The 27,918-nt window shown below is 45.9% G+C and overlaps 1 protein-coding gene across 10 annotated transcripts in view; it reads left to right on the top strand.

Annotated features, from left to right (window-relative positions):
- The window catches only part of LOC1271567 (protein winged eye), a 309,805-nt gene that overhangs the window by 219,921 nt on the left and 61,966 nt on the right, over positions 1 to 27,918 (top strand). For 8 of the 10 annotated variants that reach the window (XM_061647327.1, XM_061647328.1, XM_061647330.1 and 5 more), the window contains one exon: positions 24,763 to 25,103. In XM_061647327.1, coding sequence (XP_061503311.1) covers positions 24,763 to 25,103 — 341 coding nt within the window. Of the gene's footprint in view, positions 1 to 15,365; positions 15,418 to 24,762; positions 25,104 to 27,918 lie in introns of all 10 variants that reach the window. The other 2 variants (XM_061647333.1, XM_061647331.1) reach the window with 1 other exon arrangement.

Genomic DNA, 27,918 nt, shown 5'->3' with positions numbered 1-27,918 from the left:
AAACTGGCGCAACTTATTGAGCTCATTAAAAAAAAAGGTTCTAATATGAAATATTATAAGTTTATCTCACTCTTACCCTCATGGTAACCGTATTCAAATTCATCTTGGCTGCATACTTGTGCAAGATTTATGATAGACGCTCTTCAGGTTTTGGGCAGTGGGTCTTAATGATTTGCGTATGGTTATCTGAGCAGCCCGATCAGGTTCGAAGTTCTTCCGTACGCCTGTCCTTGTCACGCTCACGGCTCTTCCGCGCGAGTTATAAGGCCCCATACATCAATCATGCTCCGTGATGTATTGAGAACATAAAAGCCCATCTCATCCAGAATCGCCAACGCCAACTCTCGCCAACTGCTCTGCTGCCGCTGCCGTCCTTGAACCCCAGGGAAGCACTGCCTAGCTTGTCGATATTATTGATTAATACTTATAAGGCTCGCTTCATAATGGCTTTTCGTACACACGGCTGTATGGCTTTGCCAGTTTTAAATTGAACGCTGGACTCTTTCCGATGGTATATTTTGGAGAACCGGACGCTAGCGGCTGACTTTACTGGAGTATGCTTAATCTGTCTGTTTAAATTCTAATGAGCATTTTATGTGTTTCTCAAAAAAAGAAGAACAGAAAACAACTGCCCCGCCAGGGATTTATGCAACAAATAGCACAATTTTTCGTTTCCGTCGCCGATGGGTTCAACCATTTTTGCCATTGGTGGAGAAGTGTAACGCACACTGGCCCCCGGACGGCGCATATCGTGGATCGCACAGGATCGATCTATTTAAGCAGATAAAGATAAAATAAATATGATTAATTGCACGCTATAAATCATTCAGGCCCTAGCGCACTGAGCGTGCGCCCTCGTTTCGGTAGGGTGAAATTGCCGGTACCCGTCGCGGTGGACGGGTAAAATGTGATCAGCGTGACAAGCCCGGGGGGGAAGTAAACGCGAGGGTCTTTTCCGTAACGCTGTATGGTAGAGAGAAACAGGGAGTCCCGAGTTCCGTTTGTGATGGCAATAAGATATGGAGTGTGATGTTGCTGAATTTGCTGAAAATTGCGTTGCATTAAGCGTACAGTTATGGGCCTGGGAAAATGTCACGATCACCGCGAGATGCAACCGAAACGAAAGATAGAATAGAATGTAGAAATAGAAACATCGATTGTCATTTATTGATGAGTTTTTGGGAATGCCCTTTCTTCTAGGTAAAGCTTGTTAATGTGTATCCCATGTAAATAAGCCATATGTTGATAGCGTCCTATCGACACCGAAAACACGTTCCACACGCACGCTCGCTCGACTCCATATGTATATTGTTTTACATATTGATTAGCTATTAAGTAAGGCTCTAGCCTAGACATCATCCATCAGTCACAAGAGTTGTGCTTTGCGCCGTGCTGCTGCTTTTACCTATGCGCCCTGGTTTATCTCTACTCGTCGACTACATTAATCGTGTTTTCCCTCGCCCTCCTTGGGCTTACTCCATTCAAAACCACGCTCTATTCGAAAAATGCGCTCAAGCATTTCTCACACTCCCCATGTGGCTCCCCATGTTATCTGATCCTGGCCACTCACTCGTCGTAGGTGCTTGAATTGTTCTTTAATTCGTAAAAGAAAGCAGCAACCCGTCGTCGTCATCGTCTTTTTTATATATCAAAATATCGTCTTACTCACTCGCCTGGTTTCAATTTTTTTTGCGGGTGGAGGCAAATTCGTGAGATGAATATTCAGTTCCAGAACGTGATGCATGCTGTCTTCACCGAGGCAACCGAGCAGCTAGGGTGTCTCCTATAACTAGGGAAACAACACCATCACCTCTTTTCGGGTGGCGCACGTCTTGCGTTGAATGTTTTTCGATCGTTTGTTTTAAGGTTTGATGTCCTCTTTCGGTGTGCGTGTGAGTGTGTCTGACTTACTGTTCCTTCTCCACCAGTTACGCGCCCGAAGAAAATAATAATAAAAAAAACTCTCACCCATTCACTTACCCACTGGAATTGTCTGGCTGTGTGGCGCGAGGACTGGGTATAAGCTCTAGGTTTGGGGTGGGGTCCGTTTATGTTGCACTGACGATTACGGGGAGTGCATAAATTTCCGGCTTTTATCATCCCCGAAACTGCTCACGAGATAGCCGAATAAATCTTTGCTGCCTCATAATGACGATAATTCTTCGTCCCCAAGCTCACTACTGGGCACCACACCCCCCTTACGCTGCTGGTGGTGTGGTGGCCTATGGTGTGGCCGGAGCTGGGCGAGATAGACGCGAGACGCGCGAAGAATAAAACAAAGGAAAATTGATGACGCTGTATTATCGGCAGGCGCTTGCCGCCGGTTTTCCATTAGACGTCGTTAGAAGCCGAACGATGGGAAACGCATATCAAGTGGGATGGAGCATCCGTCGTATCGCATGTACTGGGCTGGCGCTGTGTATGTGTGTGCACCCATTGTAAAGTGGAAGGAAAAAGGATATCGTAGGTCCCCCCAGCACAGCTTCAAGATGGCACGAAATAAATCTATATTTTTTTACACAACGCGCAACAACCGTCGGGCGGGCTTCCGTAGGCGCAAACCAGACGCGGCCAAGATATAGCTTGCCCGCCGCGCTTGAGATCAATCGAATTGCGATGAATCGTGGCGACTGCCGCTGAAAGCTTAACCATGTTTATAACACGTGCTATTTTTCGCAAATGTTATTAGATGCGTGAAAAATACGCCACACCAGCATCCCATCATCATGTTGCGTGCGAGGCGCCCGGGAACAATGATGTTTATGGAGTGTAAAGTGCCCGTGTGTGTATGTGTGTGTGTGTGCTGGATTGTGCAGATATATTTGTCGGTGTTTTGGTTTGCCAACCACTCGAAAAGGGGTTATGTGTGATATGGCGCAAGAACAGTACCGTGCGATATATTGTCCCTTTCTCGCTCGGGACACACCATACAGCATCCAATTGCAGGGGGCTGCTGCTGCCGGTGCTGCTGAGGATGATGCGCTGGCGCTACCAGGGAAGGGGTGCGAACAATTTATATTAATTGATTTATCATTATCATTTTATGGTGCGCAAAGCTGTGCGTTGCGTCGTGATGCTGAGGCTCTTCGGCTAAATTTTATTCATTGCTTGGGATTCTTCCGGAAAGTGGGTGCCAAAGGAGGGGAAGTGGAAGTTTTAGACTCCAGCCGGGATGTGCTTTTGCTGCCACCCTCGCCCCCTCCCCCCCACAACGCCCGCAACGCCTTTGCGGCAAAGTGGACGATAATGACGTACCGCACACCGCAGCGGAAATGCAATGCTGGCCGACCGAACGGAAGTGACGGGGCGTAAGGAAGGGGCGGCTGCCTTTCTGTCAGTTAAGCAAACTGACAGCACATCCCCGTAGTGACAGTTTGCCATCGAATGATGGTGATTGATTTTTCGGCGATGTGAAAACACAGCAGCGCTGCGTGCGTGTGTTTGCATACGCCCGGCGGAACCCAACGGAAAATGTGTATATTATGTTGCTCGGATTGTGGGACGACGGGCAATTTGCCCCCGGATCGCGCGGGTGTGTAATGAAATTATTTAGTCAACGAGCCTTTTAAGCCCCCAAACCGCCGAGTTCCTGTACGCGCGCCCATCGTCCTCTCTCTCTCTCTCTGTCTCGCGTGCGTACCCGTCATTTGGGTCGCGCCACTATCGGGCTAATCAATCACTTTGGAAATGCGTTGGTCGCTTAAAAACCCGACCGCTCGTTATCGCCGCGCCGTGCTCGTTGCGGGGAGGGGAGGTGCACGCGTACATCATTAGGGTGCGTGCCGCGGGCAGGGCAGGAGATTCAGCTGGCCGGAAAGGAAATGAGCCTTGGAGCGTCTCGCATCCGGTGGGATTTTTGTATGCGATTAGCCGTGATAGGTTTGGAGGTGGGGGTTTAGGGGGAAATGGCAACTATGCTTTGAACCTTTTTTTTGACGTGAGCTCCTATCAAAAAATAACATCAGAAAAATGCTTCCAGCGCTTGGTGCGGTTTAAAGCTATTACGCAAAGTCGGCTGTGTTAGCTTTAAGGATTTTTTGGGGTTTTTTTGCAGACCGAAAATCAGTGAATTTAGAGCGTCTGTGTGCTTGCAAGATAAGTAACGTACGTCAGATTTTTTGAAGGATTTTAAAAGAGATAATTTTAGAAAACAATCGAATCGTGCCAGTGAATTCGACTCGTTTGGTCTACTGCTACTTGAAAATACCGAAAGAAAAGACTCCCAAAAGGTTCAGCGAAGTACCATACCCGCCTAAGCAGGAATCTTAACCTCCCGAAGGCAAGCCTTCTAGCGTGTTTGCTCTTTTGCCCGGCCCTGCTAGATGACCCGGCATAAAACACGCATTCCATCGAACGTCGATTTGGAAATCCGGTTTTTGTTTTGTCACTCTTGGCCCCGAACCGTTTCATCCGTCTGCGAGATGGCCACGGGGCGTGTGTTGCTCGATGCCGTTCTACCGTTTGCCTGCCTCCTGATACTGGAAGGCATTATCGGCGTTCAGTATCTTTTCCCGTCGGGGGTATCACCGGCTCCGGTCCACCGATGGTCTGCTCTGTTGCTTGCATGTTTGTTCGGTCATCAATTTAATGAAAGTCGTATACTTTTTTATCACGGCTCTAAAACGGTGGTGGTGGTGGAGCGCACTGCAAGCGAGAGAGCAGTGGTAGGAGCCATGGATGGGGTGAGCATCATCCGATCGGGTCAGAGCAATGGTCAGCGAGCGTCCGAATTCAACAGGCGAATTGCAATAAATCACCGAAATTTGACAGTTTCGATTTCGTGCTTGTGTGCTTCTTGCGTTGTTGTATGCGGTGCGGTTGTGTCAGGGGTGAAGATTTTCTTCGCAGACCATGCCCGAGATGAACTGTTGTGAGCGGCTGTGTGCCGCTGAGGGTGATTAGAGCTCGAGTGAGAAGCTCTGTGTGCACACAAAGCAATATGTTTCTGTTTGATAACAATTGCAGTACATCTATAAATTGATGTAAGGATGACGCATGAGTCCATTTTGCTGCTCAATCGTTTTTCGAAACACATCATTTGCGCCGCGTTGGCATGTGTCCTGGGGGCGATTGAAATCGTTCTGCTGCACTATTAATTCAACTCCATTTGCGCCTCTAGAGATTAGCACAGGCAAAACCTCAATGCGGGCTCAAAAGGCAGCATCAGTGTGTAGGAAAATGAATACTCCCCCTATGTTAATAGATAGAGCAGTCGAGATCAATTTTCCTGCGATAAATGTGCATTATTTGCCATACAGTCACTCTCACCGGTTGGCGGCAATTGCATTGAATTATAATGGGTTAGAACAATTTATTACCACATTTGATTCTCATAAATCTAGCTCTCTCGGTTTCTAGCTGGTTGTCTTCCATCCTGCCACCGTTTACGCCGTGCTAGTTTTCTAGTTCCCGTCGGGGGACCTTGGTCCAGTCAGTGCTCCAGAGGCGGAGGCATGTAAAGCAAGCGAAAATTTACGATCAAAGTACGCAAAGCATTAAAACTAAATTCACCGTCCAGTCTAACGCCGTAGCGCTCGTTGACACTGCCCGGTACTACTTCCCCGTCAGGCGCTTCCCCGTCCAATGAGGTGTAACGATGAATTGACGCCATCATTGTCGCCCTTCTCATCATCATTATCCCGTTCCATTATAAGGGAGAGAGAGAGAGAGAGGAATGCACTCCACAGAGCCTCCCTTTTCGTCTGGCAATGTCTAAACATCTCAAAGCCCGGAATATAAATTACCAAAAAAAAATCTGCAATCTTCACTGCTGCACCCTTCGCGTCCGGTTGGGGCGCGACGAAGACGCAACAATGGAACGCTGGGAAGACCTTTCCCAAGTTCTGCTCCCACCCAAGTACACGCAGCACGAAACGCAATGCTCGAGAGCACGTACAGTGCAGATAGCTCCCCCCGGGCCGTATAAAACTGCCGCCACGGCCGGCCCCATCATCATAATTCACTCAGCCAGCAAGTGCGCACCAAATGGAATGGCCCGGGCAAAGCGCCGGGGCTTTGTTGCCGGGCACAACACGGGTGAGTGAAGACCTTTGGCTATTTTCGCACTCGCGGACGGGCCTGCATTCGGGACAGGTCCGTAGCGCCGCTCCGCTGCCCGAGTTGAAGGTTGGCGCCACCGCCGGCGCGTTGCTTCCCTTAGAATAGTGGTGCGAGTGTGTGTGTCCGTCTGCTAGGTCGAGTCGAGGAATGGTCCTAGAGAATAGCGCATTTTTGCTGCTCAGAGTCTTCGTTCTGTGCTGCAGAATCCATCCGAATTGCGGGGCTGTGTTGAGGTGGTAACTGTGTTACTTAAGTACTTTTAAAACTCGGATGTATTTATTTGATGCTCATCGGTAAGGGTTCTTCGCCACGCGCTGTCCCACGCCCGTTACCGTGCCAACGGCCAAGGAACCATTGTAGCATATTTATGGCGTCAGACAGCAACAATATTTACAGCGCCACTATCTCTACCGGCTTGACCCCAACCGCTCCCCGCCGCACGGATCGAGTGACGGGCATTAATCATGTTGATTAGATATCAAGCCGATTGCAGACACTGGGGGCCAAGTACTCAGCGGCGGAAGGACCGGCGTGGATGGGCATAGATTTTATGGCTTCAAAAAATAACCCATCGCTCAACAGGCCCAAGAAACGGGGGCACCCCTCAACGGTTACTGTCGGCAAAGGCTTCCAAGATCATCCGAGACTCGGTGCCACAACCACTGTGCCTGCCTGCCATCGAGCCTGGCAAGAAAGCGTACGCCATTACGCATAGAACGCGCTGTGCACTAAATTTGAAATCTGATTCCATCAGCACGCTTGTCCGCCGCCACGTTTGATAGACGTCCGAGTCTAAAAAGTCATATCGTATGCTGCTGCACGATGCTGCCAAGTCATTGGGCCAAAACTTTGACAACTGAGATCGTTCCAGTTCGAAGCACACACTCGCTCACACACACACCTCATCAATGTCTTGGAATGTCTCAATTCTATCTCTCATATCTCTGCGAGCACAGCATGCAAAGGCGGGCGCGCTCTGATCGACATTATGCTTCAATTAGTTTCCATATGAAAGGAGCAGTACGATGGGAGAGGGGGATAGAGTACATCCACTGGTCCCGTGAATAGCAAACTCAAGCTCTCGTTTCATTCTATGGTTAGTTTTTGTTTTTTTGGTGTTGTCTATCATTAAGTTGGTCCTTACAATTGGTGTGTGGACGAATTTGTACAGTTATAGACATCTACCCGGAGTGGAACGTGTGTCATTTTGCTTGTTTAGGTCGTTTTTCAAATGTGTTTTCCGAGAAAAACAGATCCGTTTTGACAGGTGTTAGTTTCAACATGTCTTTGTTACTCCCCCCCTGTATCCGGGAGGGTGCGGACGGGTGTTGGCAGTGTGGGTCGAATTTGTAGTGAAACTCTGTGTGTTGGACGATTGTTTTCTGACACTGTGTTTTACTTATTCCGTTCCTTTTTTTATTGGAGTCAGCTTCCACCCTGCCGAGCACGAATGATGGTGGTGTGGGGTGTGGGGCGTGCCTCTCCGGCTTCTCTCCGGCTGATGACGTTTGTCTTCGGCAGTTATTATGCTGACCGAGGAGAATCGCGCTCGCTGCGGACCAGTTGCTGCAACGGCAGCAGCAGCCAACACGTGAACTTGTTGCTTTCCCTGGAGCTGCTGTATCTTGTTTATTTGCCAAGCACGATGTTGTTATAATGACCCGAAGCGTGAGGAAAGCCCCCGGAACGGTTCACTGTTTGCATATTATGGCAAAGTTGGGTTATATTTGTGTGTACCTTTTTTTTTTCACTGTAGAATAGTGTTGTTTGAATGTTTGTTTGTTCTTTTCTTGTTTTTCGGCGATATTTCTATTTAATTAGAGTGTTTTGGGTAGCGTCTAGCGACAAAAGTTTGAGTTTAAAATTAACAGAGTTTTGCTGTAAAATCGTGTCCGTGTGTTTGAGGCGTGTGATACACTCAAAATGGTGTGTTTACAATCCGATTTCTTTCGTAGAACCTTTTACATCTGCCTAACTATGCAAGGCATCAACGACAGTGTTCAAACAAGTGTGCATATCATCATAACAGCATGCCACATCATACGCCCTTTCAACCCCTCATCTGTTCCTTTTAATGCGCTCCATATGGTGCGGAAAGAGAGTGCTGGGAACGATTATGCCTTCAGTATGCCGTCTGCCCTTTTTCGGCTTTCGAATAGCATAAAAGCATCCCGCTAAACCATATGCATCAAGCAAGGGGGAGCCCCATGCTCTCTAAAGATGTAATTAGTGAAAAGTGTTACCAAGACGTTAGCGTATGAAGCCAAACAGTGAACGAGCAAAGAACGAAGAACGGGCGAGCAATGTTGCTCGAATGCGCCTGTCGTCGACGTCGTCCTGATGGCTCTCGTTCCACCATACCCACTCATACTTATGTGCGTGATTGAAAAGCTGGACGGTCAAGTCGGAAGCCGGAGGAAAAGGCGGGCAGGTTCTTAGCAGTTTTTTCACGCGAACCATATTTCATGCGGCCAATGCAATTTCCTAACGTACCTAACTATGCTCGAATTACGCACTTGAAAAAGTTTGCACCGTATTTTATCGTTTCTTGGTATGTGTGCGGACCAGTTGGCTTGCTTTTCTTTTTACTGTGTGTGCTGTCATGTTGGGTGGAAGTTGCGTTTTTTTCTTTGTTTTCAGTTGTGAGACGCATTTTGCTATATATTTTTTCATTTTGCTGGACTGAAATTTTCTCCACGCTTAGGAATGGGAAGCGAAGGGGTGGGACAAGAATAGCGAACATTTCTTATCAACGAGACGACAGACGAGTGAAAAATTATTCACCCAATCATGAAGTTAGCATGATTTTATGAGTGTGTGTGTGCTTGTGAATGTGTAGGTGTGCCCAGCTTCCACTGCCGTTTTGTCCGATGATTTACAGTTAATTTGAGTTTCGTAAACTTTTACGCCGTTTCATCGTGCCCTGCTGATCATGCGATGATATTTTTTTGGTATCTGCATTGCTTTTTTTTGTAAGGTGCCGCTTGATGACGCACATGCGCACAGCGTAGAGATCTTTAATGTTTAGTCGTCAGGAGAAGAACCAGCAGCAAGTAGATGGGAAGATGGAGAGCCCTTTTAAAGGCGTAGGCACTTAATCCTTCCACCCTTCGAATTCCCACCCGCCCAGAGCTTCCGGGCCGAGCCAGGTTCCGGATTTCAATGCATGTTCGACGCCATTGGGCGAAAGGATGCGTCGGAAGGAACTAGAAATGCATAACAAAACGTCACCGGAAGCGGACAGCAGCCCTGTCGGTTGTCGGTGACGATGGCATGATGGCCTGTGACTGGTGTGGATTTATGTTTCACACATACACACTCGTACGTACATACGTGCGTCCTCCCGCCGGAGAGCAATTGGCATCCAGTGTACAAACACCCAGGACATATGGCCGTCGGATTTCCAGCATCGGTGTTGTACGATTCCGGCCTAACGGCGCACACACGGCAGAGCATCGGAATGAGACACGAAGGGTTGTGTGTGTGTGTGTGTATAATTAAATCAGAAAGTTGTGCGATTAAATTTCTTTTCCGGACCATTAATTTCGAACGCGACGCGCCCTCCTCGCGCTACTGATGGAAGCCATTTTTGGGAGCTCGGAAGCTTCGACGGCGACACAGTTCCGTTTGTCTATATCGCGAAACTATGGCCCCTCATCCTTACGGATAAATCCTTTAATCTCACTGCCTTTTTGCCTTTGCCGTCGTCGTTTGCCTCCGGACCATCCGGGACGATTCCAGCTCGCTGCGTAACTCCACTTCGTTTAGGACGGCGAGCTTTAATTGCTGTGACGCAGTATGACGCGGTTGCGACAAAACAAGCGCTCGCGGCTCAGAGCTCTAGTAATTGGAAAATAATATCATTCCTCCTCTCCTCTGCTTGGCCTGCCCCCGTGCCACGGTGGCAATTGTTTCTGTCTCTTTCATTGTCATTCGTGCAACTCGAAGGTACAAAACTAAGGATGAAGGCATGTTTCTGTACTTTTGATAATTAACCTTTGGAAAATTGGAAATGGATAAGCAAAGTAAAACTATTTGTGTGTTTCCATGGTGTGTGCCCCATCGTGATGCTATTGCCCCGAAAACTGCAGTTGACTTTTATCGTAATTCCTTTTCATTCAATCCCGCGCAGTGCGCTGTGCGAGGTTCTCACAAATATTATTGGATTTATGCTTTTTTGTGCTCCTTTTTTCCCTCCATTTCCATTATGTTGAAATGGATAAACACCGCGTTGCTGTTTGCCCCGGTATTGCACCGGGTGAGGATGTCGATTGGAATCGTGATCCGCGAACCTCCCATTCCACTCCGGGGGACTCGCACGTGCCCACATGGGCCCTCCCGCTACCCCTCTCTCGCTCGCTGGTCCCATGGGTAATACAAAATACAGAATAAAAAAGGATCCGATAAAATAACGCACCCAAAAGAGACAGCAGTGTAATGCTGGGGAAGAGGCAGCCGAAAGGATACGCAGGGGGGGAGACTATTGGTACAATTTTGATAATTGGAAAAAAGCTGGTTACTGCTTGGCTGCGACAGAAGCCATTCGCTGATGACCATCGGTGCAGGTTTTTTTTTATCTTTCTTTAGCTCGTGTCCACTCGTGCCTGTGCAGTGTGTTACAATTTTTTGTTATTCTATCTTTGGAGAACACAGCAGCAGCTTCCCCATTGAAGTAGTTTGCCAGTATACTTTGGCGTTTCGTTCTTTTTGCCAATTTTCATCACTCACTGCTTTTGCTAGTTCGTTCGTTTTATCATTTTAAGCGCTGTCGAGAACAGCTTGTTGTTGTCCTTTCGTTATACTGTACATAAAATTGCAAACGGAGAATGTGGTTCAATTTAAATACTTTAAAGAATGCTGCTGGCTTGATTTATATCATCGTTCTTTCTCTGCGTGGTGTATAAAATCATCCGCAAAGGAACTTTTCGTAACAGGCATAAAACATATATTTTGGCGAAAGAACGTTTCTGGAGCAGATTCGTTAGCGAGCAAACGATCGACAGTTGAGAAAAGGTTATTAAATTTATCAATTAAATGTGACGATTCTTACGATGGTGTGAAACAACAATTATAATTAAATCAAATAGAATAAATATGTCATCGTGTATGATGGGTATGAATTTTTCTAATTAAAAACACTTATGCTGTAACTAATGAACCACAACTGCTTGCTTTACATTTTTCTCCTGAACCTTTTCTTTAAGCTTTCGTTTTGGCCATAAAAGTTCAAATGCCAGCCGTTTCTCTCTATCTGTGAGAGCGCCAAATTTGGAAAAGATATGCAGCCAAAGTCTTGCCCATCATCCTTCTTCCGGGGTGTAACTTTTTTCTTCCCTTTATCCAATTATTCATCCCAGTGGGAGTTGGCGAATTTGTCATAAAAGTCAAACATCGTGGAAAAGGGCGTACGATATGACCTTTCTTCCTGCAGCACTCGCTGCGAGCGTTCGCTTTCATTAGAGAAGGAAGGGCGTCGAATGTCGTGGAAAATTGATTTCATCCGCATCGGGGCGTCGATTCGTTGAAGGTATGCTGCAAAACTGTGTGCGACACAAGCAGAACCTGGAGCCATGGGGTGGCGGCGGTGGGTATGAGCAATCGCGCTAGCCATCCCCTGCTGTAGTACCATGGATGGATGGGAACTTTTTGGGGGTATGGTCGCAAGCGTGGTAGAAAAACTCTAACGTCAACTCGCCGTCTCGGAAGCTGGCCGTGACGTGGATGAATTATCTCATTCCCCTCGACAGCTCTATCGTGATTCGAGCTTTAGGGAAAATATCACAAACAAACAAAAAACAACCACTACAACCGTGCCAAAAGGCAGGGGCATCATCGTTCTCCAAAAGGTTAGCGCGCTACGCTTAGCTTCTGGCTGGCTCCAAACTCCCGGTCTATCGTTTCGCGCGAGGCAGACTTATCTTGGGCCCGGAACTGGAGGAGTTCGGAAGCAAGTTTGCTCCGTTTTTACTTCCTTGTGATCCCGCGATCAATCCAGACCAATCGGTCTAATTTTGACCGTAACTACCCGAGCGTTTTTTTCGTTTATTTGGCTGTTGCACTTTGGCACAGAAGCTTGGCTCAAATTACGCTCGGTATTTTCCGTTTGATTTCACGTGGATAGAGCAAACAAAAAAGCAGCCAAACTGTTACGGAATCAATTTGTCCCACTACCGTGTACCGTACGTCGGCTTCTCTTTGTTTTTTTTTCCTCACGTGGAAAACTAGCCGTCGGTTGGCTGCTGGGGATGCACTTAGAACGATTCAGCCGGGTAAGCCAGAGCATCGGATAAAGTCGCAAGCCCCCGCAGTAATAGGCCATTTGTAGCAGTTACCGTGGTCTGTCCTGCCATCATTACCGAACGAGGTCGGCCTGCTCATCCCGGCTAGCGAGGCACACGATCATGGCGAACATAATCTCGTTCTTTATGGATAGTAGTGTGCCATCTCGGGCGGTGAGATTGAACCTTACATCCTACCCGGGCCTTCAGTACCGGTAGGCAAAGCAGTATCGGGAGAAGATAACATGAACCATACTGGTCGCCTACTCAGTAATCCCAACGCAACGTGACGGGTAGAATGCTTTTTTTTTTTTCAACCGTCCATGTCCTGATCAAGGTTTTTGCTTTTTCCAGAGCATTATGGCTCCGTTCCCTTATTAGGCGAGCAAGTCGAGCGTGCCAGGGCACCATAAATATGGGCAAATGTTTGTACATCCATCCGCATCCATCCTCTCGCGTCCTCCCCATTCGCAAACGCTTTCTGCAGAAACCTAGAACAACACGCCCTCGTATGTTCGTCCTATTGCTCCCCGATCCTGCTGGGCTGAGGATAACACTGCCCATGGTTGTGTATGTGTGTGTGTATGTTTTAGCCACTGCTGGCACTGACAGCCATTAATTTGTGATACTTTTCAGATCATTATATTCCACGAGTTCGTACAAATATTTTCACAAATATGAACCAACGATATGTGGTTGGTTTTATCCCTTTTCGCTTGTTTGTTTTCTTGGGTAGTCTTTTTTGTGCTTTTGTTTGTTTGCTTCCTTTGCTTGGTGCATCCTCCGGTTCATCCACAGGCAAGCGGTCTGGCACTCGTTATAAGCGCCTGGCCATATGGAAAATGCTGAAGGGTCGATCTTATCATACGGTGGATTCAACTTCTGTCGTAAGCAATAAAACAACAGGAACAAAATCCCCCTTACCCTCGTGACTGGGACACACAGGCACACACACACACACACTCACACAAACGTACATAGGGATACAGTGATTCTGTCCTCATTTATGTCATGTCATGCTCTCTATTTCCTGGGACCAATTTTGTTCATTCTGGTTCGTCTTCTCTGGCATAGCAGTAGTTTCGCATGTGACGAAGGACAAAAATACAAATTTTTGTTATAAATTGATTGATGAACCTTGCTCGCTCCTGCAAGAGCAGTCCAGGAAGTCGTCAGACGAGATGCATAGGAAAATTATCACAAACACATCAAACCGTTTGAAGTTGTTCCCCCTTTTATTCGGACGGTTGTTCGTTCCGGTCTCCATATCCGGCGAGAATGGTTCATCGGTTGAATTTTTCATCAGCCGTCGCCAACCCCTGCGTATTGTTGTATTATTTGCCGAACTCTTCCACGATGACACCTGTTGTTTGATCACGCTCTCAAACACACGCACACACACCATCCAGTAGTAGCAACAGCAGGGTCGTCCGATTTGTGACAGCAATCGAAACCGTACCGCCAACAGCAGGACACTCGTCAGGATATCCGGGCTCGATGATAACGGAAGAAGAAGCGAAAAATCGGAAAACAGCCAAACGGAACGGGTTTTTTTGTTGTTGCAAGTCTTCTTCTTACATTTCACTGTTTTACAGTGGGAATGGGTTGCACTGGTTCAATCGGAACCACCCGCCACACACACACACATACACACATACAAACACACCCATACCTAGCACTGTCATCCGTTGTGGACCGGAAACTTTTTCGATCTCAATTTTATTTGTTTTTGATGTCGATTGTGTTGATTGCGAGCGAATTGTGTTGATGCTGCCGGGTCGGGTTGTAAAGTGTTATCACACTCGCCATGCTCCACTGCAAATGTGGCGCTCGCGCGCGCGCTCCGCATCCGCAGGAAATATCGAAAGTGCAAAGGAACAGTCGGGTAAGGGTCGGGAAAATAATTTCCATTCCCATTTACACATCGTTTTTTGTAGCACATTCACTCTCTCTCTCTCTCTTTCTCGCTGTCGAGCTGGGACTTATCTCGACCAGAGCCGCCGCGTCGTGTTTGTCTTGCAATTGGCAGCACGGTAAATATATGGATTAAGTGGATTGGGGGTTGGGGGAGGTGTGTATTCAAAAGAGTAGCGGTGGTGTGTTGTATCCTTTTTTTTGCTTTAGCCTTTTCGTTGGTACCTTCTATCAGAATGTCTGGATCTCTCTAACCCAAGGGAAGAAGGGTGAAGGGTGTGTTTCGTAATTCGCATGATATGCCGATGATAAATCGCCTAATGATGAACCATCAAATAAGTTTGGCGTTCCGCTATTCTGCTCGGTCTATTAAAACTTCCAACACCATTATCAAGTGTGCTCGTCAGCCACCGTCAGCTTGCCGTTGTTTTCTCGCAGTCAATTCATGGGAGAAAGGCTTATTGCCTGGTGGTAGTCAAGCCGAACAGCAAATTGATGAAAAAAGCAACCACATTTTCTTCGACGCCCTGTGTCTTGTTGGTTGGCATGTAGCAAACTGGTGACGTTCTTGCTTTCGGCGTCTGATGAGACATCAAAATTGGTCTGGAAGCATTTTGTACCCTTTGCATGAATGAACAATTTTCAGAATGTGTATGTGTGTGTACCTGCTGGTAGATGACACAATGCTTTTTCACTTTTTTCCACACTTGCTCGGGCCGTTCAGTGAAGAAACAAAGAGGGCAGTATAAATAAGGGATATAATTTGGGGACAAATTCACCTTTGACGATGACAAGTGGATACAAATTACAGGGTTTCATGGCGTGTAAATCGTTGATAAGGGCATGTATGTATGTGTGTGTGTGTGTGTGTGTGTGTGTGTGTGTGCCTGTAAATTGTATAGTTTTTCACTACATAAAGTAAGCGTGTATGCCAGATCAGAAGTTTCTCCGAAAAAGGTTGATGATTTTGCAATTTTTGTTTCTGTTGTTTGATAATTTCATGGGTTTCTGTTTGTTTCTCGATTGAAAGCTCCTCACCCGTTTGTATGCTTTCCGTGTCCGTTTTGTGTTTTGTTTTAACTTCCCTTAATTTTTTCCACATGTTTTCCACAGATCTTTCGCGCGTTCGCGGATCAATCCTTGTGTTCTAGCTATGTAAATGCTGGTAAGCATTTTATTTTACGTTTCGCTCCTTTCCTCCTTGCTTCTTGGGGTCTTTCGATCGGATTCGGTAGTTTTTGGTTGGTTTTTTTTCTGTCGTGTTAAGGATGGTGGCACTCTGTCGTAAAAGGTTGTGAACTAATTTTCTTTCCCAACACTTTATATTAATACGTAGTTTGGTTACACTAAGTTAAGGCCACTTTAATGCCATTTATAAAACACAACTTTATTTACAGGCTGTTCTGCAGCAGTTAACTCATGCACTCATGATAGTTATATTTTCTCTTGTTTTACAATTAAGAACAACATTTTTAGCAACTAAATGTGTAATTATAACCTTTTTGTTTCAGTGCTAAGGGGTAATTTTAACCTTTTTGTTACAGTGTTCCATCGATAAAGAAAAATAATTACCTACTCTGTATTCTGGATGCCTTTTTCAAACTATTGTGTGAAAGGTGACTTGTAATTGAAACGAGAAATGCTTTAAAACATATTTAACAGCACCTTTTGTTTGTCCATAGTTTCTACCAAAGCAGCACTTCCCCTGCCATTCTGCAATAGTCAATACGAATACAATACGTTCACGATTGCTCTGTCCAGGAAAACAAGGATTATTTAGTCACCGGGGAAATACATTTGCCGTGCAATTGGAAGCATCAGCACGCAACAGCAACAATTGACAATGCGTCACGTGGCAAATGCGAGACGCGCACTGCAAATCAGAATCCTCAGGAGGTGGAAAAAAACATATGCATACATAAAACGCTCTCGATATATGTGGCTGAGCTTGGGAACACTAAAGTGAACACCCGAATCGATAGATTTACTTGATTTGGCGTGAAAGCTTTAAACCATATGGGTAGAAACCAATTGCACCGAGATACAGCTCGGCCCTTTTATTTATGTTTTTTTTTTTTTTTTGTATGTTGCCCAACACATGCGCAAGTTTCCATTTTGCCGAGGATACAAAAACAAGTCTTCAGAAGCCATACGCGTGTGTATTTGCTCGCAGCAGATTGGGCACAGCACAGGCACGCGTTCGTCTATGTTGGGGCTGCTGCATTTTGCGCGAATGGTTGCTGCTTGCTACCAGTTGGTGAACGACGGCTGGCTTTTTGCCAGGCGTAAATAAATAATTCATATTTCAATTCCATCCAACCGGTCAGAGCTGTTGGCCACGTGCACTGCAAATGATGAAAATGGGGAACAAACATGAAAGACAGTGACGAACGATGGGTGGAAAAAGATAACGAAATGTGGAAACAAAACAATGCAAACAAACAAAAAAAACCCCACACGGGTGAATGGTCCGGGCGACTGTCAAAACCGGTTGGTCTATTTATGTGTTTACGTTTGATTTTTGCCTTAAGCCTTTCAGGCCTGTTATTTTACTGACTCAATAGCAGAGACATATGATGGAAATTTGTGCAACTTTTAGATTCTTCCAAAAACATTATGTATTGAAGCCATTGCACTTTCAATATCATAAATCCTTATTTTTGATATGAATAACTAGTAAATTCAGAACTTTTCGGTAGTTTGACTTCAAAAAAATGATATGGGAATTATATCTGTCTGCTTTGATAGTTCCGTTATAAACAAATTCAATGTTTGTTTTCACTTGACATAGATGACACATTTTTTTTTCAAAAATACCGTTTTCTGCACAAGAATCATGTTGTTTACCAACCCGATTTGTTTCGTCAACGCTACGGATATGTTTGCCGATTCGACTGACATGTCGCAAGAGCATCCAGTAGCGTGCTTTCTTTCCTCTGACAAACAGCTTTAAACTTGTTGGTTCGCATGAACGTAGCGTTGTTTTTGAGCTCAAAAGGCTGTATGTGGACGTTGTTATTTTTTTTTCTTGTTGCTGTGGCCATGATTTGAGTATAGCGTGCGTGGAAGCTTTCTACAGCATGCTCTATCATAACGCTCCTGCCAAGACGGACGCTTCTGTTCCCGTTTAGCAGCAGCAACAGCAGCAGATGCAATTTAGGAAAGATGCATTTATAAGCGATCCGCACCATAACAGCATCAAAATGCTGGTAATGTGTTGTGTGTGTGAGCTGGTTTTCGGTTGGGTCGATGAAAACCCCAAAAAAGTGATGCTTTAAATGGCAGCGAAAGCATAACAAGTGGTAAGCACAAGCTGCTGATGCTGCTGCTTGCACTGCATGGGTTTGCTAAATATGACGTCGACAACGCGTGTATACATTCTTGTAGAGTTTTGCAGGCCAGTGAGCATTCGGCACCAGCCGTCTTCTTGGTGGTTTACTTAGAGGACGGAAGCCGTAACGCGCAGGGGACTGATTACTCCGTGGAGGGCACTTGTAAGGCACCAAGCACGAGCAGTAAAGCAACGAACAAAAAAAAACTCGACAGACAGGAAGCGTCGAGCGATAGCCCGTCATCATCAGCATGCCATTATGTTGGCACATTATGCTACCCGCCGGGTGATAAAGGGAGCGAAACTGTTTAGCATTAGCAAAGCGGGTGACAGGCTTGAGGAGACAAAACGATGGTGTGTTCGGAAAAACTAAGGACATTTGCAAGGACTCTCGCACTTGAGCGTGTTTTCCCCTCTCCAGGCAAAGACGACACTGTGCTTCAAACCCATTCATTCAGCACCCAGTGTGCAGAACGCTCTCGTAGCCGGAATGGTGCGGAAGTAGTTTTTGGGTGAATAGAACGCTGCCGACGGTTATGGCCGCAGCATGACAAGCACCCGTCGGACATGTTCGCCCTGTGCATGTTTTGCGGTGGCGTTCAATTTTCTGCTGACGCACAATTGCCACTGCATTGATCTTTCGGTGGGTTCGATTATTGGCCGGGAAGTGGGGCACGGATCTCGTACGGTGGCAAAAGAAGCAATTTCCTCGCATGAAAGTGAAGATAGAGGCATCCGCTGATGGGGCACAGCCATATGCGGGCGCGCTCTTACGATGTTATTGCTTTTTGATGCGCAGGGAATAGGACAGAGGGTGTGTGTGTATATGTGTTCGATGAGTTTTTGACAATGTGTGCTCTCTTTACCGAACAGCATTGAAACTCATCTTATGTGCCGTACAGTTGGCGCTTCTGAGGCATCGTAATTGCCACCGTAACATGTAAAGGGCCTAACCAAGGGATGTCCTTTTTCTTGTTTGTTTGATGCAGCATATTAGTAAATGTGATTGTTTACCGCCACTGTTGTTCCTTTTCTGTATGGAATTAAGGCATTAAATGTTTAAACTGCTAGTGAAGGACAAAACATGCGCTATAGTTAAAGCACACTCTTTGTCGACACATGTGTTGGTAATATTGCCTTCACGTAGATTGATGTAAAGAGAAAAAAGGTATGTTTTGAATTAGAGTTTTACATACCAATGGAAAGCTTTTATTCTCCCGTAACACACATGCATTATGCTTTCTGACAGTGAGTGCTTTATTCATTACGCTGATGCTAATTGATTGTTTTGACATCAGTATTACTGTTCCCAGAAGCAAATGTAGCGAAATTTACAAATGGGAAAACGGAGCAAACAGTGAATGCATTCGAAAACAGTGTGTGACATTTTATGGAAAGCTCCGTGGCTTCGTAGCTTACTTGCGTAAAAGCGCAAAAATCTGTATCGTCATCACATTGCCCCACGACTCCCTTACATCCAAATGCGCAGTAAACGTGCACTACTTTGATGCTAATTAATTCCCCCCCGTCCGTCCTTAGAAATGCACATTTTTTACGCGATCGAATCAGCAAACTAACTAATGAATAAATATGCCGGAGAAGCACGTCAAGCGCACTCGAGCTGTGCTTTGCACATTGCATGTTCTATTGGAAAACGTTCGATATTGCCGTTGCCTGCTACGTATGGAAGCGCAACTATGTTGGAAGTGCATGTTGCTGCTGCTGATGATGATTGTTATACCCTTTTACTGCCGCTGTAAGGTACGATTGTGAATGTATTTAGCAGCTTATTTTGAAACAAAAATGTGCTATGTATTCATGGACAGTTACAGCGAAAACTCAACCAATTAGCCTGGTTTTGTAATGCCGTTGCAATCGGGCTTTATTGGACGTGTTTTATCGTTATCGTTTGATTTATTGAAATGTCAAGGTTCAATTATGCTATCTACACTAATGGCCGTATGATTATGATCTGAATAATGACTTATCTCGGGACGGTGAAAACTAAAGAGATAAAACATACCCGTGCCAAAACGCTCAACACGTTTCAACCATGCTATTGGCAAACTGCCTAGCTAGTGCTGCACCTTGGCAAATTTCCCTAACTGGAATTTTCTGCTCTTTTTTTTTTTTCAAAGTGTGTGTGAGTGTGTTTTTTTACTGCAAAGCCCCCAAGGGCCATGGGTTTTTGTGGTCAAAGTTGAAGCTGAACTTTTAGAAGCTTCGACCATTTGCCACACCCCTCAGCATCGGGCCATCGGTACCTTTGGTCGGGAAATTACCATCTGTAGAGATCTGTGCGCCGTCCCTCCCAGTGAAGGTGGGATTTGGAATTTGCATTTCATCCGCTGCGGTCACGGAGGTGCGGCCCGGTAGTGGAGTGCTGTGTGGCTCAGCATATAACAACAATGAGTAAGAGCAGAGAAAGGGCACCGCAGCGCTTCGGCACAACGGTTCGCATTGTCCGTTCGGGTTTGAAATACAAGCGGCGCATGGTGTGTGTGCTGGTTTTGTTTTTCGCTCGCCGTGTATCTTTCCTTCTCCCTCGCTCGTTCTATGCTACTTTCAGCTAAACCCGTTCCTACACTACTACTACAGCGTACAAAAATTGTGCACCCACTGGAAAAGAAAGCAAACATAAATTTCAGTGCTAACCATTATGCAAAAAAAAAAACAAAAAGAAAACAGATAACGGCGGCGGCGGCCCTCGGATAGGAGAACGAGTTTAATGGTCCCTACTCTCGCCCACCTTCCGCCGCAAAACCATCAGCTGTCCGGTGGAAGGAGAAGGGTGGATGATTCGTTCTAGGGAGTGGAAAACTGGGAAATGAGGGTTAGTCACGATTTTCTGCAGTCAATGGCTGTGTCCTCCCGTACCGAGGCAACGGGGCATGCTTTAGGTAAGATTTTTGTTTTTTTTTTTATAGTACACTATGCCGACGGAAAGACATTAGCTTCGCTACTGGGCGTACACGGGTAGCATATTGGTCCCAAACCGCAAATATCACCGTCGGTCTTGAAATTAGACTTGAGGTTCGCCGAGATAGCAATGACGACTAGTTGCACTGCTGGTCTATATCTATACATGTGTGAGTACATGTAGCATGAACATGGAGCTGTAATTTACTAATTAAATTAGCTGGCACATCGGGCCTCTGCCCCCGATGGTACACGAGTTCCAGCTGAAGTTTCTTAATTTATGTGGAACTTCTGCTTCATCCACGGACCGTTCAATGCTGTGTAAAGTGTAGCTGCACCCCGGCCATGTTGAGTTTAATACTACTATAATAGCACCAAAGTATATCGGCTGAACCATGGAACAATTAACAGTGCTGCTGCTGTTCCCTTTGTTTCGCCCCCGCGAGATGAGGTTATCAAAAATCAACCTCCAAGTGTCCAGCATTATTCAGCAGCTCCAAACACTACCCCAACTTTGCGTTGATACCTTTTAATCTCCTGTCGTGTCGCATAGGGCAAACAATAAAAAATGCATCCATTGTTTGGAAGCTTTAGTGCGCTTGGCGAGATGGCAGCATAAGGCAGAGGCTGAAATCTCCGTCCGCTGCCCCCCCCCGGTTCTTTGGCTTCAAAAGTGAAGCGAAACCACAGATTGCATCGCGCACCGTGCGCATCCCGGGGCGATGCTTTGTTTTAGTGTGTTTGTGTTTTGTACCTATGTATGTGTGTGTGTGCTTTTGTTGCTATTGCTTTCGCTCGGTGGTGCTGCACCGTACCGTAGATGATGATTGCAGATAATTCGCAAACATTGCAACAGACAGGCTCGCCGCACACCCACGACGTTGATGAGCTTATCTTACCTTTCTACTTGACCGTGGTCGGCTGAGCGAGCGAAAGCGAACACGGCGGAGGCGCAAGGGGGCATGTTTCGCTCGGGGCTAAACAATTTCCACTTGGCTGACTGACGAACGCGGGGAAAAGAACGAGTTTCTGTTCTGTTTTTTTTCTCCTACTCGAGCTCCAATTAAACCTGTGTCTTGTCCTCGTGCCCTGTCGCGTTACTTAAATGTGGGCGTGTGTGTGTGTGTGTGTGTGTGTGTGTGTGTGTGTGACGGTACCGAGACGGGGCTTTTCCTGTCAGCAGGCATGCGTGAGTGGGTGGCACTTTTCTTTGAATTTCCACTATAATCCCTAACCTCAGAAATGCAGCAGAAAAAGGGTTGTGGTGCCGCCTATACGGGGTGACCTCCGTTCGCCACAACAGACCCCGAATGGTGGCAACCCCCTTTGTTGTGCTTGGGAAGAAGAGCAAACGTTGCAAACGTAAGCCGAGGAAACCTCCCATCGTGCTTCTTCACCCTTCGGTGCGAACTGCCGGTTACTGGGCAGGAAATTGCTCGCAACAGTTTGTTTGACTTTCTGCCTGTGTTTCTTTGCGGTCGGTGATTAAAAACAGGAGGCCTTTAATAAGAAAGAAACTCTGCTTGTTCAGTGGACTTGGGCTCGAACCCTTTGCCGGTAGCGAGAATGGAAATGCCGGAGACAGGCCTACACACACAGACACAGACGCTGTAGGACTAAAACAAATAATGATTGATCGTGGGAATTGCTGCATACGCGCTTATCTATTGCTGTTTCTAACAAGCTGTTTCTGTTTCTGTGTACCATGTAAAGTTGTGTAAACTTTGGTGAAAATTAGAACCAATATTGATCGATCGACTGTCAGTCTAATTCTATCCCGTCCTATCCAAAGAAAATATGAATCTGATTTTGAATTATGACTCACTTTTCTATCAACTCGTTCCTCAGGCATCCAGCTTTCTTCCGACAGCTGGAACTTCTGGCTTGTACGTTAATGATCGAATTATGTCATTTTCATTGGCTGGTGGTGATGGTGGTCGAGGGTAGGGGGCAGTCATGGGACACAATTGTCGTTGTCGCATCCAGCTGTTTTGCAATCAATTTGCTTCCCTTTCCCAGCCTATCGCAAAGATTTCTTTGGTCTTTGGCTCGAAAGCGTACCAAGGAAGTGCACAGCTCTGCGTGAGAAGGTGGATAACGAGCGTCAGAATAGGTTGGTTAACCGACAAAACCAACGTTTCAGCTTGAGCATACATTTTGCGGACGAAGGTTCAAGATAATGATGGTGGTTTTGTTTCTTGCGACTTTTTTTTTGAGTAATATGCCTTATTGTTCACTTTCTTTCATTTCAATTGTTTCTATAATTGTGCTGTCGGTTGCGGTTGGCAGCAGGTCCTTGCTTTTTTGCCTCCGTTTCTCATTGCCTGTGATTTGCCCCGGGAACGTCTTCTTTATCGATTGATTATGGACGAAGGTTTCATTAATATTTTTTGAGCATTCGACCAAAGAAGCATGTGTCAGATGCAGCATCGCCACAGGGGGGTGCATATGTAAGGAGGGAGAAAATATCACCAGAAAAGAAGGAACTGCTGCGTATGAGCTTCCCGTTGGAGAAACACTTTTCCTTTACAAGCGTCTACGGCAGACAAGTAGGGAAGACTGCTTGTGCGTCGCTTTCCATTATCCTTATTTCATTTGGTTTTATTGAAAAGCGAACTCGACTCAGCTTGAAATCGATTCAATCAGAAGCATATACAATCATGTACAAAACTTGTGTAAATAATCAAAATAATGATTTTGATGGCTCGCGTGATTGTTAAACCGTACTCTCCACCATCGACACACCATACAGTTCACATTTAATTTAGTAAATGTTATTTTTCTCGTCCATCTGCGATGTAATTTTTATGTGAATATACTTCCCCTCCCTTTGCTTTCCGTGCGCCCTTCGTACGCCATGCGATGTGACACTTATCAGCTCGTTCCTTCGATTGCTTTCCACATTACTTTAAGTGGTTGTTGCTTAGCAGAATAGCTTTCGGTAGCTACGGGCCCCTCACAGTCATCGCGCAAATGTATGCGCAGCCCGAAAAAAGTCCTCAGAATCATATCGTCTTTGTGTGTGTTGCCCTCGTTCGCCTCGTCTCTCTTGACCATTGGCCGGCTCTCTTTGTTTCCATTGTCGTCCGTTGGTTCCGCTCGTTAAGCGATCCATTACTTTAATTAAACGTTAAAACTGCCCTCAGGCCTACGGCAGCAGCAGCAGCAGCAGCAGTAGCAGTACACGGCAGAGTATAAGAATGTTGCCCAGCAGCGAACCTTAAAAATAAAATTCGTGTCTTTTTTCACTTAAAGGTAAATTTGTGCCGAACGCAAACATAGAGGGGGCCGTCTGATGGGGAATCCCCTTCATGCAATGGTTAGGTTGATGGATAAAATGAATCAAAATGCCCAAGAAAAGCCTCGACGGCAACGGACCAGTCCCTCATACTCCCGAAGAATGTCCGGGTAGAGCGAAAGTGTTTGAATACATTTTCTTAAACGATCGTTATCATGTGCAATATTCATCATACTAAAACGTAATGAATCGCCTCCATCGCCCCCAGCTTCTATACCCAAGTTCAATTGTCGTTCGTCTTCGCCAGACATGGAAGCGATACCTTTCGCCTAAAACGTGCTTAACCCTTTAAAGCTTCCCGAAAACAAAACTAACTACAAAAAGGAGGGTAAAGAGAGACGAGTGCCGGTGTGTCCCTTAAATCCCCTTGCCTGAAATGCTGGGCAAACAAGGAAAAATTGTGAAAAACTCACGTTCACGCGTGAAAGAAAAACTTCATTTCAACCTCCCTCCCGGGTCAACCCAGTTTTCGTGCGGAATGCAACGTCGGAGGCTGCTGTTTGTACTTTAGAAGACATAAATTCATTGTCAAGAAAGCGTCGCTCTCGGTCGCCTATCTTGAGGCCCGAGAGTGCAGACAAACAGCTTAAGTATAACGTCAAATATTTGCTCGCAGTGCTAGAAACAGTCGAGAAGATGTCGTTTTTTAGCAAAAAAACGATGTACTTTTGCGCACTGTTCGCGTGTAGAAGCAATATTTTTGGGGCGAATGTACAGCGCCTGAAATGATGTGACTTTACCGATACAAAACAGGCAGTAATAAACCGTAGAGCGTTGAAAGGTTTGGGAAGCAGGGTTAGTAGCTGCTGTAGCTCTCTTTGTACTAACATTTTGGGTGGGTTTCGGATATTTTCGCGCTTTTTTTGTGGATCTTTGGGGAGGTGGATGTGTTATATTTAGCGTTTTAATACTTGTTTTTGCTATCACCGAGTTTTAACAAAGTTTTGTTGATTTCTTTACAGTGTGCCTTGCAGAGGCATGTTGGGCTCTACTGCTAATGGTCGTTTAATGGGCCCTGGTGTTGGTTCATCAACGTCATCGTCGTCGTCGTCGTCGTCCCTATCTGCCGCTGCTGCACTGCAACAGCAGCAGTCGTCGCACACGTCGCATCCGCAACACCAGCTCGGCCATCACCCGTTTGCGGGCCTTCCGGCACACCACCATCATCCGTTGCAGCCGCAACATCCTGCCCTTTCGTCCCATCACCATCATCATCATCATCATCATCGAAGCATTTGGCCATCGTTAGGTGCAGCAACTGGCCGAACTGCATACGAGCTACAGACCGCAACCAATGGCGAAGGTAGGTGGAGGTTTCGGGGATTTTTTGAATGCAAATTTAAACCTCACTCTATGGTGCTACCATTACGGGGCTTTTTTGTATTTATTTGGGTATCGTTAAGCTAGAAAAAAACTCTGAATAGTTAAAAGATCGTTTAATGTAAGTAGCTGACACTGTAAGAACTTTAGCGATTCGGTAAAGCGACATTTGCATTTTGTTAAAGTCACTCGATGAGAGGGGGTCATTCAATCATTTTGATGCAAACGAATTGGGACCTAGCGCTACAGCAAGCGCTTTCGATACTCCTCCGCCGGTGGTTACAACCCATTGGAAGTTATTTGCTTCCCAATGGCAGAACATATTGAACCATCGGACATTCCCCTTACCCGGTGTTCGAGCGACCGTCACGTTGATGCATCCGGAGTGGATGGATAGAAATTTGAATAATTGTACCGCTTATGGCCACGCCAGGTGCTAACTTTCACGCCATTCCGCTAGATTTCGACCGTTGTCCGTATCGAAATGGTGGCTATTTCCTTTTTTTTTCTTGGCCTCTTTCCATTGCCATGGGTGGCACTGGACGGATGGAAAATGTATGGGGGTTAAGCTAAATGCCTGCTCGACCTGCCCTGCCAGTTGCCTCTCCTGGCCAGACGCTGAATCCTTTTGCATCGGTGGCATCACTGTGCCAACAAGAATTGCATTCCTGTTCCGTACACGACTATAAAGAATGAACACGCTTATATACCCTTCGCCTTTCCCTATTAATAGTTTTTTTTTTGTTCGGCTAGGGGTCCCGCTATCGATCCGCCGAGGACTTGCTGTAATAGTTCGTTTTATTTTCCTTATGATGAGATGGAAAGGGGGTGTACACAGTCCCCAAAGCATTCAGTTTTCGTAGGGGTGCCGAGTGACGATGCAGCAGGACATTCACGGTTCGCTGCATGTTCATTGATGGGAGAAAGAGCTGAGGCAAGGCTGTAGACAGATTGGAACATTTATCATGGTCCGCTCGATGGTCTTTTTGTGCTAGGAATAGTTCGTTTTTGTTCGATGTTGGATAGCAATGTTTTTGTTGGAGCTAATGTTTTTATTTTATTTCTCGCTATCTCCTTTATGCTTTTGCTGTAAACGTTACTGTAGAACGATTTAATAGTTCTTTGCTTTACAATGACTGCTAATAAAACAACCGTTTGTAGCATAGTTTTATATAATAACAAAATCATTTATGCTTTAATTGTCGATCAACAACAATTCTCGCATTCATTTCTCTGATGTGTAGGTAACTATTGTTAGGCTTTTTTGTCTTTTAATTCGATCTGCAATATTGCCACTCCACTGTATATCACCTGACGCTTTGCAAGCCGCTTGGCAACGATATGACAATTTCAAATTAAAAACAATAAAGCATGTGTCGACTCACGATTGATGGATGATACTAACGGCTTCCAATCTGTCTGCACACGAGCTCACAAACGCCCCGGTGCATTGGAGTACGAGCCTTTTTTTCCTCCGTCGATGTAACGCATCATCCTTTAGTGGGTGAAGTTAATGCGTCACATCGATTGAGCGGAATTGTTACACGAGAAAACCCATCAGATGGAAATGGAAGGAAACGAAAAAAGGGGCTTACGATTAAAGTGATTAGAATGACGGTGAGGTTTTCTTTTTCGTTTTGCATGCCACTTCCATTAATCTAGAGTGTCGAGTGTGATCCCGGAAACAGCCGCCTCGGTCGATGACTACGCTTTCTTCGGCAGGTTCCTCTATCTTCTACTTTTACTGCTGCTGTGGGAAATCCTTCCGTTGTTACTTGAACGATACATCACGAAAACGACCAAATGTCTTTCGAGAGAAGTTTTTTCTTCGTAGATGAGGCTACATCCAATTGGCGTAAATGTAGACGATACCTACCGTGTGAGTTCATAAATCAAACTCGTCCGGCTTAGTTGAGCCTAGAAGTGGTAGGATGGATGTACAGTATGCGTCCCCAATGGCTTAGAATCCACTTTAGCAAGGGGCAATGTTGTCAATTTTCTTTTAACAAATGCTAACAGTATGAGGAAGAGAAATTCTGCCACGGCTCCGTCAGAGGCTTTGCCAAAATGAATATTGATGATGCAGGACGCTCGGAAGCACACTCTGGTTCTCCCTTGCTTCCACGGCAGTGCATGGTAGTCACGGATCGCCGCATCGTCGTCCCGCTGACTGTGTGTGCTTAATATTGATCAGCACCACCGTCCATATTCCAAGAGCCGGCACCTCTCTGCAAGCCTAAATTGCAGACGTCCCTCAAGAGCCATCGATTACTCCTAGGATTAAATTGAATGATCTGTAGCACTTCGGGGAAGCGAAATTTGCATGCCCGTTTGCGTTGTTGTTTTTAAATTCTACTCCAAAGCACCTCCAGGCATGGTTGAAACAACCACATATTTTAATTTAAACAAAAAAGTGTCTCCCCGGTAGCGTTTTACACCACCGACATCGGGAGGATGTCTACTTTGAGACCAATGTCCACTTTGTTCGTATTTTTATGCAGTTCCCATTTTTTTTCGATTGTACAATATATGAAGTGCTTTGCTCGGGCCCCAGAGGTAGTATTTTATTTCCCACCCTCACGGAGGGAAATAAGTGTGAGATGAACATAAATAACGTACACGGTAAGTATCCGTGGGCTAGGAAAAGGGATATATTTTCTGGTTGCTCTGGACCACCACAGACCGCGCACCCACTGATGATGACGACGACGATGATGATGATGAAGATCTAACCACAAGTTCGATGGAAAACCACAACCGTTGCGACGCTTGCGTACGGTTTTATACGGTCTTTGAAC

This window comes from Anopheles gambiae, chromosome 2 (genome assembly GCF_943734735.2).
Source record: "Anopheles gambiae chromosome 2, idAnoGambNW_F1_1, whole genome shotgun sequence".
NCBI classification, from domain to species: Eukaryota; Metazoa; Arthropoda; class Insecta; order Diptera; family Culicidae; genus Anopheles; species Anopheles gambiae.
This window is presented reverse-complemented; position numbering and strand designations above follow the sequence as displayed.